General features: G+C 45.3%; 1 protein-coding gene and 1 long non-coding RNA gene across 4 annotated transcripts in view; both read right to left on the bottom strand.

The window, feature by feature from the left end:
• Positions 1 to 9379, bottom strand: part of GRK5 (G protein-coupled receptor kinase 5) — a 182925-nt gene extending 173546 nt beyond the window's left edge. Inside the window, exon 1 of one of the 3 annotated variants that reach the window (XM_068951594.1) lies at positions 9032 to 9379. In XM_068951594.1, coding sequence (XP_068807695.1) covers positions 9032 to 9083 — 52 coding nt within the window. In that variant the 5' untranslated portion in view covers positions 9084 to 9379. The remainder of the gene's footprint in view (positions 1 to 9031) is intronic. The other 2 variants (XM_068951596.1, XM_068951595.1) reach the window with 2 other exon arrangements.
• Positions 386 to 3703, bottom strand: LOC138067921 (uncharacterized). Its single transcript, XR_011142391.1, has 3 exons — positions 3539 to 3703; positions 2814 to 2983; positions 386 to 755 (listed from the first exon to the last, which is right to left on the bottom strand). It is a non-coding gene; the product is annotated as an uncharacterized lncRNA (long non-coding RNA).
• Positions 9380 to 16529: the final 7150 nt, after the last annotated feature.

The raw sequence follows: 16529 nt of genomic DNA on the forward strand, positions 1-16529 counted from the left end.
ATTCAGTATATTAAAGATTGTTTGTTATCAAACTGAGAGGCATTGTCAGAAAAAAAGAGGACAGATAAAATAGCCTAGAAAGATTAGAAAAAATTCAGAAAAATAAATAACGGAGTTTCAGTCTTGAAAATTAAGATTAGTGCAACAGAGGAAGGAAACAAACCATCCAAATGTATTCACTGGAAGGATGGTTCTAGGAAGAGGAGGATGGTCCTGGACCCCGGGAGCTAGTAAACAGCATCCCAGCAGTCACTGTGCTGATGCCCACCAAAGGAAGGGATTGGCCCTTTCAATAGTTAAGGAGAAGAGGTACTGCACTGAAAATAAGGTAACACCTAAAATAGTGCAACATAACCTCAACCTACCGGGAAAAGCCAGGCTCCTAGTGAAATCATATACCCAACAGGACCCAAGAGAATATGCAACCAATACAAAAATAGCTGACACTGTTTATTAACTGTCTCTTCGGCATCCTCAAGGCAATGGGGAACTCTATAAGCAACCTCACTGATGGAAACTCCTCAGAAATATCCTTATGTATGCCCTCTTTGGCACTGTCTCTTCCACGGGGCCTCACCCCATTTGACCTGCTACTTCAGCTGATTTTAGTGTGGGCTACTGTGAGAATCCGATTCAGCCTATCTGTACAACCAACTCCATCTCTAGGCACACCTCCTAGGGACCCCACCGTCTGGAGTGAACGCTGACTGCACGAAATTTGAGGAGGACCATCCATGCCGACTGGAGAAGATAGTCTGGAAGGAGGAAGGAACAAAAGCTGTTAAACTTGGTTAAGATCATAACTGATGAGAAACAGCAAGTAGAGAACGAAAACTCCCAGGAGCTGTGCAGAAGGGAGTAAGCGAGTAAGGAGATGAGAGTAAAGAAAATTTAGCCAGAATAATCAAGGAGAATTCCTGAACTGGAAAATAAGAATCTCTTGAGAGGAAAGCCGAGTATTTGAGTCATTTTTATACCAAAACTGTTTAAAACTCAGTAGAAAAGGTGCTTGTAGTTCAAAGGATAGGATGGCATGGTAGGCCTTTGCCCATTCCCAGCTGCGGCTAATGTCCATTTCACTTCAGTTATATCAGAGTAATTTTACGGATGTGAACAGAATTCCAACATTGAGAACAGACTGATCCCTAAGGTCTCAGCCGCGCAGAGCACTCACAAACAAGCTCCACTTCCAGCCACCAAGCAGGCCCCCCAGAAGTCAGCAGAACTACTTGTACAGAGTAAGCACATTTCTAACTGCGGAATAGGGTGGATATATAAAATCCTCAGTCTTCACTGTGCCACTCAGAAGATAGCTGTGAATAAACTATTTTCATCCTAGAACACAGCCAGCTGCCCGCCCTTCATTAACACCATTTGCACTATTCACACCGAGGTCAAAACTGAGCCCTAGATACCTATGTGTGTTTCTATTCCTCTTAGCCTGGCCTTTCTTCCTTGAATAAATGCCTGTGACAGTTTTGTCAACTGTATCTGCAGAGGCATTATATGAGCTAGAAGCAGCTGGGCCAGTTCTACAAACTGCTCAGCCTCATCCATCTCCCCCCTCACCCGTGTTTCGTTCTGTCTTTTCATTTTAACTAGCAACTCTAAGGATTTTTTTTTTTGTTTAAGTGAAATGAAATAAAATACTCATCATCTTTGCAAGACTTTCTTTAGAATATTTACTTTAATTTTTGCTCCCCGCCTAATCTTTCTCATACGGTAATACACGTTTTTTAATCCTCCAAGCAAAACAATTACAAAGATAATCTAGCTGAGTGAAATCAAACTGCAGGATTCTTTATTTTCCTGGTCTTTTAATTTAATTTCGCATCCTGTGGTCTTAAAGAAATATCAGGATTATATCATCTTGTTATTGTTTAGATTATGTGCCCATAAAAAAAAAAAAAGAGAGAGAGACAGAGACAGAGAGAGAAGTTATTGGCTCTCTTCTGCTGCACAGAACACTCCTGTATCACACAGAATATTTTTAAATTAAATACTTGGGGGAAAAAATCTCATTGATGAGGAAGAGTTAGATACCTAGCTCCAATTTCCATCAGTAAAACTTTGAGAAAAGGGTAGTGTTTCTTTCCCAACAGGAAAGGAAGAGGAACCACTGTCTGTCATTTGTTCTTGATTGATACTTTATAAAAGACAGTAACTGCACTGATAAAACCATCTGCTTTTAGACTTTTTCTATGCACTGATATAAATGCTAATACGAGTCTACTGGTATTTTAGCCATGGAAATAATCCCATTGACTTCAGCACCACTACCTGTGCTTAAACAAGAGCTTCACTAGTTTTCTTTAAATGAATATAAACCAGAAGTGATTCACAGAGCAACGCTAGCGTAAAAATAGCATAGAAGAATCAGCCTCATACCTAAACATACCATGACAGCCAACGAATAAAAACACACCTTCTGTCTCTCCACATGCAGAAGGGCCATACATACATCCCAACAGTCAAGTTTAGGCTTTATCAGGATTGGAGTACATCTGTACTAGTAGGTCTCTGTTTTGGAGTACATGAGCAGGGCCTCAGGCTGCTCGCTGCAAGCATCAGCCCTCAGCACGCAGATGCTCATCTTTTGGTTTTGCGAAAAGGAGTTCATTAGCAGCTCTCAGCTAGCAAAGCAGTACGTGGAGAGGAAGATCATTGTTCAAGAAGCGGAGCTTGAAACCATGCAGCTTTTTTAAAGATCAACAACAACAACTTGTACTGTCCCTAAGTATAAGGGGAAAAGGAAAACAAAAAATGCAGAGAAAACAAAAACAAGAGCAGGCACTGGAACAGGTACAACATACCCTTGGGGCTTAGTAACAGCGAAGAAGAGTTGTAACATTCCTCTTCAGCTGTTTCTTCTTCACAGCTTTCAAAATGAGCCGGTGCACGTCCACTCACCAGCTCACAGGTGACAAAAGCACAGATATTTGTGGTAGAGCCCATTGCTGTAGTTAAGATTTCTATTCTAGAGCTGTTTATCACAAAGAGAAATGTGTTAGTTCGGTCCAAATGTTGCCAGCCTGGTAATGCTCTCAGCAGAGCATTCCTAAAAACACCCTTTCAGACATTTATGCCTAAATTATCTCTGAATATAAAAATATATAATTAATGCAAAAAGCTAAATACTGACAAAATTATGCCAGCATCTTGGACAAATACTGAAAGTTCTTTGCTGAACAAGTGATTTTAATAACACTCACTTACGACCATCTCAGAAAAGGAATATATTGATTACACATCTAGATATGTCTCTTCATAAGATGTATTATTTTGCACTTGAGGAACGCAGTCACATGAGGTTAATGGACCAGATGCAAGTAGCTCTATTCAAGCCCCTGCAGCTAATGTTTGTTCTACAAGTTTTACTTGCTAATAGCTTCTATGTGTTAATAAGCTGCCAGACAGCCATGTCCAGTACCAAATATTTTTTAAAATGTAAACCAAAGCAACCAAACAAGCTAGCTAGCAATTAGGTCATAATATCAGTGTTTCACGGCCACATAAAAATGAAGGAGCATGGTCCTACCTCTTCAGTAATGACAGGTGGATGGAAGAGCTCTTTGCTTCCCCCGCACTGCCGTATCCCAAGACCTCCTGCCTGTGACCAAAACTGGCGCAGTCAGCCCCAGGGAGAACCCCAGCAGAGGAAAAGAGTGCCCGGGAGGGCACGGTGACAGCCGCTAGCTGCTCTAACTTGCTCTGCATCAGCCCTACTATATAAAATTTAAAAAAAAAAAAAATTAAATCAGTTCTCCCCACGCACGCTTGCCATTGCCCAGGTATGAACGGCTACAGAAATAAATCCCTTCTGTATAATGAAAGGACATCTTCATGTCATGCAGACTTACATGTTGTTTTCACAAAGGCCTGAAGACTCCCGTTTCCTCTATTAGACTATCATGACATTTTCTGAACTCTTTGGGATTTTTTTTCCAAAAAGAAACGGTTACATGCTTGAAAAGTAATCCTATTTTTTAAACTACAGCTTAAAAGCACCTTGTTTCATTTGAAGTAATGGTTGATTCCATCCTTGGCTTTTTTTTTTCTTTTTTTTTTTTTTTTTTGGCTATTGCAGTGTGAGAGCTCCTCTTGAACTCAGAAAAGAAAACTGATCTGAGTCACTGAGTCACCGCGTGTGAATTTCCTCTGCTTATAGAGACAATGTTTTCCTTACAAAGCACTTTGCTTTTATATCAAGGGATACAGGACAGGACTTCAGATTTTTACATTCAGAAGCAGCGGTTTATGACGTTGCCAAAGTCAAGCTGCAATAATCATATTCTCCATGGGGTTTTGGCTGTCGCTACAGTCACTTTCTTTCCTTCAAATATGCTCTTCATTGTTCTAGTGCCCTTTTTCCAATTGTTCTACAGCCAAGTTCTTGGAAAGCAATCATGCTTCTTGTTTAGGATTTATTGCTAGCCTTTGCCAATAAGGACATGCACAAATCTCTCCTGTGATCATCCTGCAAAGGCAAGCTAAAAATATAGCAATTTAAGAACAGGCACATTTCACATGTTATATGGCAGCAGGGTGCACTCATCAAAAAATTCTGAGATACAAAAAATAAGGGTGCCCCTTTTCATTAGGCCGATCAAAGGCTATGCTTGGGTGCTATAAATACAAACTTTTTTAGAATGCCAGTCATACCTAAAAAAGGGGAAAAAATGTGCTTGTGCTCTGTTTTAGTGGTTGCAAACTTTTTTTTCCTTTTACCAGATTGCAACCACACTTTGGAAACCCTATGTCTCAGAGAAATAATAGTTTTATCTTCTAAACTGACCATTTTAAAACTAATAGCTACGATAACTAATTTAGCTATTACTAAAACTTCGGGGGGTGGAAGACTGTCTCGTTTTGATTTTTTTTTTTAACAGGTTTTTGAAGGATTTTGCAACTCATTACAGTCAAGTTGTATTTGAGTTTTGAAATGTGTTTCACGCTGTCAAAAAAAATTCACATACACAGAAGTGGCACATTACACTAGGGAAGACTATGTCCTTATGGCTAGGAAGCAGTGGATCATGAAAAAGATTATCTAGGAAATCACCATGTCTTAGTGGCCCTTACCTGACCATATTGTTTGTTCTTCATATACATGTCATAACTTAATCATCAGTCTCTGAAAGACTTAGTCTTTTATCACCTTATTGCTTTTGACTGCCAGAGATACAGAGTAATGACTGCATGGATCAGTTTTAAAGCTTCTCTGCGTTAGGGCCGTTCAACCTTATCTGAAATTCTGGGATGCTCAGTCCTTGCTTCCTTCTCAGCCCTCCCACTGCCTCCTTGGTTCTGATTTTGTCCCCCGTCAAACCACCTTAAACCAGGAAACTGAGACGAGACTCATCCCTGAACCCGGATTCACTTTCAGCAGCTTGGCCTATTTCCATTAGTAACGGCTCTGTCACGATTCTGTGGTTAAGATACAATTGCTGAGATTCAGAAACAAGAAGGCTAATGAAAAGATCCAGATAAGTGTTTCACCACTTCATAATTTGGGGGCTCTTACTCAATCTGAAATGACTGCAATTGCAGTCATTTTCCTTTTCTTCTCTCGTCTTTTCTTCTCTGCTTATTCTCTTCCTCAGGCAACAAGAGACGGTCCCAAATACCTATTTGGTTCCTACCTGATTGCTTTCTCTTTTATAATTACACCACAAGTATTTTCTATTCAGTCCTAAAAAGGCTTGCTAATTCATGCAATGGCATTTTGCATCTAAGAAATGAGAACTGATGATTGAGGAAACAGCATAAATTTATTAGTAATAAGTTATAAATGGACTTATAAATGCAATAAAACTCCCATTTTTAAATTGTTCAGACTGGCAGAGCTTGAGTACAATAAATAGCTTGCATGTGATTTTTGTGTCAAAATACTTCATATTCTGCAAACAGGTGAAGACTTCCTGAAATTTATTCTCTATTTGAAATTACTCAGTGAAATATATTTTTTGTGTGAACTACATTTACTGGTTTTGTTGCTCAGATAAGATTGTTCTTATATCACACAGTATCAGTTAATTCTGGGTGTGGTTCTCGTCGTCATCATCGAGATTCTGATGCAAGTATTTGTGCAGTCAGTTACGAAATGTCTTCTGCTGAAAAATTCACTTTGCATTTGTGGCTGCTTTAGTAAAATTCAGTCACAAAAGAACTTACACAAGGGACCTCAGAAAAACCACTAGCAGGGCCAAAGCAAATGAGTTGCAAAATTTAAACCAATATTTGCTAGAAAATGTTTGTGGTGGTCACTCAGGTCGACTTCTAGGTCCCTTACAAAGGTCCTCCTTGCTGTACCTAATGTTGCAGGCCCACCTAAACTTTCCTGTGACACTAGTTTTAAATTCCTCCCTTCAGTAACACTGTCGGCTTTAGTTCCCCTTGCAATTGTGATAAACCTTCTGCTTACGCTAAAGTCTGCAGAACGGATCCATTATTTTGCTTCTCCTGATGTTAAATATCACATTGCAGGCACTAACAACTATATAATTGTGCTAACATGGTTTTTACTTTTGACTTAACAAGTGGAAATACATATGCATGTACTTGGCTTTGGCTACAAGTTAGCCCAGCTAAATCTATTCACGGAGTTTGCAGGACCAGGAGCAAACTTATTTTTAGATACAACAATCCTTGATATATGAATTTGTTTTTACTCTTGGTCTCCAGTACACTGTCCATCCTCTTCATCTGCAACGACAAGCACTTACATTCATTCCTTTCAAATTTTAGAAATACTTTACTCACAGAAGCTTGCAATGAAGCTTCCTAAAACTTGGAAACATCTATGAGACAGACATAATAATAGTCACGGCTTTGTGATGTCAGGTACTGTACTTTTAAGTTGTTCTCCATTTCAAAAAACTTCAGCCAAAAAAACGGCTCTAAAAATAAGTAAGTGCCAGGCCTCAAAAAATGTCGTTGGAACTTCATGCATAGATAAAATAAAAGTTGGAATATAGTTTGGAGTAAATACTGAAAAAGTGCTGCTGTTTGGATTCTAGCGACAACATTACTGTTACCATTTTGCTGAGGATGGTAGAAAAAGACCATAAAACAGGGAGGCACGTTAAAGCGGAAGTTTCGGAGGGCTCTCTGAAAACGACACACAATAACTGTATGTCTTAAGAGTAATAATTAATACCAGTGCTTTAAAGTAGTCTTAAAGTCTTTTGAAATCTAAAACAGTACTGTTTGGCTGGTAGCAACAGCTGTACCCTGAACAATTTTTTTATAAAAAGACAACAGAAAATAGTAATTCTGCACTGGAAGGCAGAAAGTTATAACCCCCTGATCTGCTCAGTGGAATACCTTTGCCCTTATTATTTATAATGCTTTGCCCCCTTCCTCCCCCCCCCCCCGAGGATGTCAGGACTTTACTCTTTAGCTAAGCCTCACAAGTTCAACACCCCACAAGTTATATAAACATTTTTTTTTACAACTTGAACTATTTCCCATGCAAAAGGATCACTCCAGGGGAGGACTGTTTGAATGATCTCTTTTACAAAACTAATATTGCTTTACTCGGGCTTCCATAGCTTCAGGGGTGACTGAACCCAAAGTGCGCCCATCTGGCCGCCGGCCTCCCTAGCAGCCAGTTCCAGGCACGCCAGAGGGCAGCGCAAAAAAAGCCTGGAGGTTTTGCCACAACTAAAAATGCGCAGTCTAGCAAGTGTTTTCACGCCACGGAAGTTTGAACAGAGGCTTGGAAAAAAATATTTTAAACAGTTTAAAAAAAAAAAAAAAGGATTGCAATTCTAGCAGCAAAGCATCGCATCTCGGCAGCGATGCCGCAACCTTAAGACGGGCTTGTTGCGCCCTGCGGGCAGTGCCCTCGGGGGTGCTCCTGGCTGGCCGGGGTCTCCGCGGGCAGGCGGCTGCCCCTCGCGTCCCGGGGAAGGCCGGCAGCCGGGCAAGCAGCGCCGCCGAGCCCCGCAGCCCACGCGTGGCCCCCGGCGGCGGCAGGCTGCCAGCCAGGCTCCGCGCCCGCGGATATCCTCCCGCGGGCACGCACCGCCCCGCGCGCAGAGAAAACCCACTTCCCCTCCCAACGCGGGGGAAATGCAACCTGCACGCCCGAGGTCGCTGGCGGCTATCGAGATGTGCTTCAGGGTGGTGGTTGGATTTTTTGGGTTTTTTTTTTTTTTACTTATTTATTTATTTTTAAGGGGGTGGTTTTCTGGAAGGCCGGTGTTTAAGAGAGCGCCCTGGTGCCGCGGTGCAGCCGGGATCGAAGTGCCTTTTGAACGGGCACGGTGCAACTGCTCTTTTGGGAGCGCGGCGTGCTCTCGGCCGGCGGCATCTCCCGGAGCATCCAGGTGCCCTCCCAAGGCCGGTGCCGCCGGTCTGCGCGGCGGCGGCAGGCAGCCCCCGCCCGGGGAGCCGGTCCCGCGGCGCGGCGGCTCTCCGCGCTGCGCCCCGGCTCCCTCTCCGCGCACTTCCCGGCTCCGGCTGCGAGCGAGCGGGCTGGGGGGGGGGGGGGGGGGGAGAAAAAAAAAAAAAAAACCACGCTCGCAACAATGGGCATGTTTGCAGCAACATGATATCACCTAATAACGCCGAATAAGGCAATGACTGTACGTTGAAGCGATACGATCCTGCCGGTCTCACCACACAGCACGGAAAGCTATTTGCAGATTTGCTAAGCCCTTTTGAATGAATGCATCTGCAGCTGACCTTTAACAATAGACGCTGAAATAGCACAATCTGTGGGACCAGATTTCGAAGGGGGTGGGGGGGGGAGAGGGGGAAGGAAGAGGGGTGAATATTGTAATCTCTGCAACCTCATTCACTTCCTTTCCCAAACCTCCTCACACAGGGGGGGAACCGATATTTCCCTTTCAATCAAGGCTGCGTTTCAGACAAGCCGTTTCCAAGGCCGGCCGGCCACATGGCACCGGCAGCGCAGCCCCCGGCGCACGCCCGTGCCCCCGCCGCCCCTTCCCAGCCGGGCATCGCCCCGCAGAGGGGCGACTGCGCCAAGGATGCTCCAGCCCTCCTCCCGCCTTTCGCTCACCTTCCCTGGCTTTCAGCAAGACGGTGTTGGCAACGATATTTTCCAGCTCCATTGACAAGCTCAGTCAGCGTAGGTAGAGGCAGCGGCACTGCAGCAGGACGTCACTCTCTGTAGGTGCGGAGCCTCCGGGCGACCATCAGCCTCCTTCCCCTTAGTGCATTATTCCTCCTTTCATTATCTTTCCTCCCCGCTCTCCGCCCGCTGAGCTTCCCCCGGCGGCGGCGGCAGCGCTCGGTGGCGCCGGCTCGGTGGCGCCGGCCCGTGCTCCCCGCCGCGCTCTCCGCTCCCTCCCTCGGCGCGCCGCCCGCTACTCCATCCTCCTCGCCGCCGGCTCCCCGACGGCTGGAGGTCTCGGGCGCTCCTGCCTCCCTCCTCCTCCTCCTCCTCCTCCTCTCCCTCCCTCCCCCGGGGGTGTGGCACCGCGGAGCGGCCCCGCAGCCCCGCGCAGGCGCCATCCCCGCCGCCGGCTCCGCGGGGCCGGGCACGCCGGGACGTGTAGTCCTGGGGCGGCTCGCAACGCACCTGGCGCCCGCGCCGCGGCGGGGACGGCGCGGCTCTGCCCGCCGCGCGGAGGCTGCGCGCGGGCGGGCTGCAGCTTCCGCGGGGTCGGGGCAGGCGCAGCCCTCCCGCCCCCCCCCCCCCCGCTGCCCGGCAGCTGGCGGGCCGCCGGGGCGACTTCCGCGCCGCTGCGGGCGCGGCGAGGCTCCCGCGGCCGCTGCGCGGGGCCGGCGGGCAGGGTGCTGCGCGGGGCTCCGCGCGGCGCGGCCCCGACGGCAGCGGCGGCGGCGCGGCGCAGCCTGGTGCTGGGCGCCACCTAGCGGCCGGCGGGGGGCGCCGCTCGCTGCCCCTCGCCGGGGCCGCTCTGCTCGCCCCCTGCCCCGAACAGCTCGCCAAGGCTCCGTGCCCGTGGGCCCGGCCCGGGCTGGGCTGGGCCAGTGCCGTCGGGTCTCGGCGCATCAGCACCGGGCCTCTCTTGGGGCGGCATGTGCAACCAGGAAAATGCAAATCCCCAACGGCCAGCAGCAGGTTTCTTCTTCGTCTGCCAAGTGATGCAAGCCTCTCCTACTGGCTCAAGGCAGAGGGAAGGGGTCACACGGGTTTCTGAGTTTTCTGGAGAGCTTAATATTTCGGGTTAAAGTACCTGAGGGAATCCCACCACATTTCTGCCACACAATTTTTTATCCCAATAAGCAGTTGCGTGAGAAACAAGCACCACTGTGACAAGTCTGTGATTGCAAAACGCTTCAGTGAAAATATTCAATGTGTTAAAAGCCAAAAAAATAATGTAGCCTGCGCAAAGTTTTTGAATTTTAAGCAATACATTGCAACATAAATTAATTTCTCTCTATACAGGACGAAAGCTCATGTCAGCATGATTCTGATTTTCCTGGCAGCAAGGTAGATCAATATAACACCGAGCAGGACAGGCAAAGAAAGAGGACTAAAAGTGACACATTACTCTTACTAACGCTCTTTCCCCCTCAGTGTTTGCATTGATTAAATCCATGTGAAGCAAATCAAATTGCCATGCAGCTTCTTGTAAGTGGAACATAGTCGCTACTTTTTTTTTTTCCTCTGTGTTTAATTGTACTGACCATGTTTTTTTCTACAGCCAAGCAGAAGTGACTTGGAATAGCAAGACTTGCACACTCCCTAGAACACGTTTTCTGAACATAGGAAATAAATAAGAAATGCATTTAATGAATAATACCTTTGACATTAGGATAATGTGGCTATAATAAATGCCTTTTGTACCTGATTAAGTGTCAAAGGTTGGAACTTTCAAAGCCATTGTTAAAGCAGGTGGCACTGCTATGCACAATCTTCCACATTCGCTCTCCTATCACTGCAGAAAAGGTTCAGTCTCCCGAAGCCATGCTGTGTTGTGGTTACTTTCTTTGTCATGCCAAGTTCTATATAACAGCAGTTGTGTCTGTAAGTACCGGAAGATTTTTCTCTGATTAAATAATTCTTGAAGGAAAAGATCGCTTCCTGGAGACCAGAGCCTTTGCACAGAAATGAAGTTCCTAAAGAGTCTCTGCCTTGCATGTTGTTTGACCACTTCTGAGCAAGGACTGATGCTTACCTCTAAACAGAACAAATTATACTCAGGTTATAACTGCATTTCACAGCCTTGTGCAGCCACTCCCTGATGGTCATCACAAGGACAACACCAGCATCAGAACATGAGTGATGTTAGAGGACACAGCTACGCCATTTACTGCATACAACCCTCTTAACATTACACGCAACGCCTCTCTCCAAAGGAAAAAAGAATACACATCCTTTCCGCCTCTTACCCACAGTGGGTGGAGGTCTGCATGGTAAAAACAAACAAAAAGAATCTCTGCAGTTAGGAGACAATCCATAAAATACAGCTTGAGCATGTGGCTTACTCCCCGTTCTGTGAAGCACTCATTGCAGGAGTGATCTCAACTTCTACTGATAGCAACGGGATCTCAGTGCGCTTGCCACATCTCAGGAGCAGACTATTCAACGGGGAAGGATTTACCTTCACCTGAGGCTGCACAGTGAGCACAGGCTACGTTTCATGTATAACTTTTACATTGGTGTGCAAATAAAAAGTAGGCACTTGAAGATCTTACGTTTGGGTTGCTAAGCACTTGGAACTCAGCACGTGCACCTGAGGGCTCTGCCGCTTCTCTTCTATATATTTAAGTGCCACGCGCACACAGTCATCTGCAGTGCTGCCCTGTGGGGTAGAAGTATGACTTCGGAGTGCTGATGTTGTTCTGTATACTTTGTGAATGTTTATTGAGTATGCTTGAGCAGGTAAGCAGTAGATTTTATCTAACGAATTATAGAAGAACTATATGGTGTTCTGAAATCCCACTGAGCTACCTAGGGTTTCATGAACGGCTCAGTGGATAAGTACTTCACGTTTCTGGCACCCAAGGGCATGGTTGCACAGTCCCTTCGGAAGCAGGCGCAGAAATTGAATAAAACATTGTTCCACTGCCTAAGTGGTTATTTAAGCTGCGCTGGGTGACTTGGCATTGAAGTTGACTAGGGGCAGTCACATAACTGTTTAACGTGGCTGAGGGCAGGGAGCAGAAAGCTGAGCTGTTACTGGACTGCTAAGGATTCTGCAAAAATGTGTTTGAATTGCACCTCTATACAATACTTTTCTTCATGATTTTTGTAGTATTTAACAAAAAAAAACTTGTTTTCAGTAAGTCTGAATCAGTTCAGTGCTCTAGAATATGGAAGGAGTTGCATTCACTATCACAGAAACAAAATCAAGACAATCAGTCCTCACCACAGCTCTCTTCTACTTCAGTCTTTTAAGTCTGAATCTAATACTAACGCATGACAAGGCTCTGCTTCAGCACAAGGCTCTGATGGATGGCCCCTTTCATATATCTGGCTCCCAACAGATTGCCAGACATGCACAAGGGACTTGTTGCATGGACCTACTTGCCTTAAAATCCATCAACCGGTCTTTGCAAAACTCACTACTCTACTAGGAGGCTTACTGCATGACTTCCTTAGAGCAACAGATATCTTCATTTTTGTGTCACCTGGAACACCTGGTTCACAAGTACAACAAAAAAATTATTAGGTACAGGTGCATTTATTTATCCCTTTCCTTTTGTGCTAACACAGTCCTTTAATTTCAGGGTGTGTTCACACCTGATTTAATGGAGCAGTCAGATTCTCTGCAAGTGTGAGTAAGGGGTGGGGGAAGAGGCTGCTCCCCATCAGGACACCTGTGAGTCTGTTCCATTGCTTAGAACAGAGTCTCTGCACCTTCTTATTCTAGTTGCTTTTGTGAAACTCAAATATTCAAGCAGATAGACTCAAAGGCAGTGTGGCAGGTAAGGAGCATACGTCTTCTTTCTGGCCTAAAGATCCTGGTTCAGTGTTTCCTGGGGGCAAAAAGAAAAATAGTCTGAATTATATATAGAAGCAGCCACTTTTGGAAGGAAAGAAAAAGGAGAGGCTTAAAAAAACCAAATTCTGAAAAATGTGCTTCTTACAGTGTTTACGGGCTTTGCTTGTTCTGCTTCTCAATAAGACATCTTTCATTTGAAATCATTCAGGAAAGGCTCAGAAAAACACTTTTTATGAGTGCTGAACATCTGGCTAAAGCAGGGCTGGCAGCCATCTTTCCTTCATTGGAAAAGAGAGGTTTGTAGATGAGATGGCAACACCGAGCAAGACCCTAATGCACTAGTACAATAAGAATAGGAAGGCCACAAAGCAGTGTGTGATATTCTGAGCCACTCTGACTGATGAGTCATCCACAGGGTGGGCTCACAGGACTCCAGCCAGAAACACAGCAGCAACACACCCAGCTTTATCCTGCAACCAGAGGAAAAACTACTTGGCCTCAGTACTGCCTGCTTGAAATGTCAGGATAAGACCCCAAGTGAACCAGATATCAGAAGGACTTTTGCCTATACTTATCAATTGGAAACATACTGTTATAGCAGCTACCTCCTAAAATCCATGTTATAAATATGATTAAGCCAGTAAAGCCTGTTCATGATGACCTCTAGTCTGCATTGGGTTTGGAATTGCTTTTGAAACTTATTCCTGCAAACAGGTAAGTCTTTTCACCTGCTGAGATTATGCAGCAGCAGGTGGGAGCACGCAGGCCTATGAGAAAGCATTTGCAGGCAGCTTTAACCTTTTAGAGAGCTCCTTTGCACAAGGACAGAGGCTGCCACCTACCAACAGCCACGGGGTGATGCATCATGTTGCCAAAGCAAAACTTTTTGCTTTGGGTTAGGTGAAAATTTTTATGCCCTCCTGATTTCTCCCCCTGTTTCCAAACCTTTTGTGCAGTCATCCATTTCATCAAACCAAAGGACAAATGACTGTTACAGCAATTTAAGCATATGGAATAAAATAAACTTCTAGAAGATAAGCAATTTTATTTTTTAAAGAAGCAAAAGTACGCCTCTGTCATCAGCATAGAATCAGACATTCAATGACCCAAAGCAGCAGGAGATCTGGTTTGGGATTTGCTTATTCCATTTATCAAGCTTAGAGAGAAGTTACCGTTGTTACTTTGTCGTGTTAATGATGATTTTTCAAAAAGCTTTTTAAGAACTAGCTCTTACAAAACAATAATGGTAACAATACATGACTATTTTTTTAATCAACGGATCTCAAATTTAATTATTCCCAGATAGGGGAAAAGAGGCATAAAGTGGCAGCGAGCAGCAAGATGGCATAGCCAAAAATAAAATCCACATCTTCTATTTTGCATTCCGCTGCTCTGCGCCTTGTAATGATATGAACAACATTCTGTCCTAAAGCCTGCTGAAATCCCTGGAAAGTCTCCCATTGACTTCAGATGTCTTTCAATCAGGTGTGAAGGCTCTACTCCCTCAACTGCTAGCATGTCCATGCACTGCTGAGCTCACACTGCACCAGCACGAACCAGCAGTCCGTCACTGCGGGATGAGGTATAAGGCTCAGGTCTGTCTGGCCAGCAAAGGCCTGTGCTTTCCCCGGTTATTTTTTTTATCATGTAATCTCAGTAACATTGTGTATTCTGCTGTCAAAAGTGTACAGTGAGAGAGAAAAGCAGAAAGCTAACAAATACTGAGAAAGATGGGCATGTAGTACCGCTTGGAAGATTTATTTTGAACTTCAGATGGCATGAAGAATCAGGCTTAACAGCTGCTCCAGCCTGTGCCAGAATCAGAGCTGAGCAAAAAGAACAACTCTTTTGCCAGGTGTACTTTGGCAGTGACAAGGTCCATGTTCAAGTTCTAGGGACACAAAGCAAAAAGCAAATTGGACAATAACCCCCCTGTTAAATGGCAATAGTTCAAGCCCTTGCCCAGAAGTCTGGGAAACTGAATTATGCCATCCTCATAACAAAGCATGAGCAATATTTCCCCACTTGCAAGCCAAGTGTTTAAACAAAGAGTTTTAAACAAATATAACTTTCCAGTGCGGGGAGGACAGACATCACTTCAGAATATACCAACTTAGAAATTGTGGATAGTCAACCATGGCTGAGACAACCATCCTCAGGAAATCCTAGCAATAGCCCTTTTTTGCCACTACAATACAGCTCCCACATCCGAGGGAAAGGAACTGCTATGTTCCAGTCACGTCAGGTCCCTACCTCCCAATTTGCTACCCAACCTTAGAGGAGTCAGATGTTGGGTGAGTTTATCTCCTGATTCAAAGGGATGTGCCACTTCAGTAGACATGAACACAGAGGTGCCATTCTGTGCTGCTGAGAATCAACGCAAGTCATGGCTGATGGTTCTTTGCTACTCTTCACCATCAGGCATGGCTCTACACGTGTCCCTTACTCAGCTCCGCTGCTCACTGCTCTGCTGTCAGCCCTGAGAGCATCTCGGCAGTGCCACTGAAAAACTCACTGAATTTTACTGCAGACGCATCCCTGAACAATGGCTCCTTCCCTCTCAGCGTGCCACCCTTCCTTAGGACTCCCAGGGCTGCAGGCTACCGCATGGGCTGTGGAATAGCTTGCCCACAGTGGATCTGACCTATTTTCAAACATTCAAATCGTATACTTGCTTCCGCTTTCAGAATTTGAGGTTTTTTTAAGCAAGAACACCCTTAACTTTTAGATAGCAGACATGCAAATACGCTGAGTAGACCAGCCAGCCAGCTCCCAGCTTGGCCACAGTGACCGTCCCATCAGAGTCCCTGTCCATCTGGCACTTTCAAGCAGCCCTTGCTCGTTCACAGGAGTCAGAACTGAACTGTCTCTTACACCTTCAGGTTTCCCTTAACAAAGTGCTAATGGGAAGAAAGGAACAGCTAAGATTCATTAACTCAAAGTATCCTAGTTTAGTGACCAATTGCTGCATGCGCACACACATACGCACACACCCCCCTTGTCAAAGGATATTAAGCTTGAAGGGAACACCTTCAACATCAAAAGCAATACTGATGAATGCTTGAAGTTAAGGAAACCAGTGGGTGCAGGAAGCTGTTAGACTACTACCTTCGAGGACCCCAAGCTGGGGTACACATATCCTTAGGTATGCATGTTTTCCTTCCCCCTTTTCTCATTTTCCTTCCCCCTTTTCTCACCCTGACTACAGGAACAGTTCCTCTCCCGCACTCTCGTGAGGTCACCTCTGTCTTCACCACAGCTGCCTAGCTATCTCGGGGCACATGTGAGTAGATACATCATCCTGGTTGCTCTACTGGGCTCTTCAGTTTCGGAGAAAATTATCCAAGCCACATTTTCAGCTGTCATTGGCTATATTTGTATTGATAAGTTCAGGAGTGCTATGGAAAGACACCAAGCACTGGAACTGGTCTGTCTACAGTGTTAAATGGTTAAAAAGGTCCCCAGTGTGCTTTTGGCCTACACCAGCTAACCCTGCCCCAAACAGTTCCTGGACGTACTAGAGAGTTAATATTGGCTGGGGACCAACCTCAGCAGGCAATTTGTGTGCAACCACTCTGTTTTAGAGGCTCAGAGAGTTTACTAGTACAGAAGCGACTGGACCTTGCCAGCGACGTGAGCACC

The sequence above is a fragment of the Struthio camelus genome, chromosome 7 (assembly GCF_040807025.1).
Source record: "Struthio camelus isolate bStrCam1 chromosome 7, bStrCam1.hap1, whole genome shotgun sequence".
In the NCBI taxonomy this organism is placed as follows: Eukaryota; Metazoa; Chordata; class Aves; order Struthioniformes; family Struthionidae; genus Struthio; species Struthio camelus.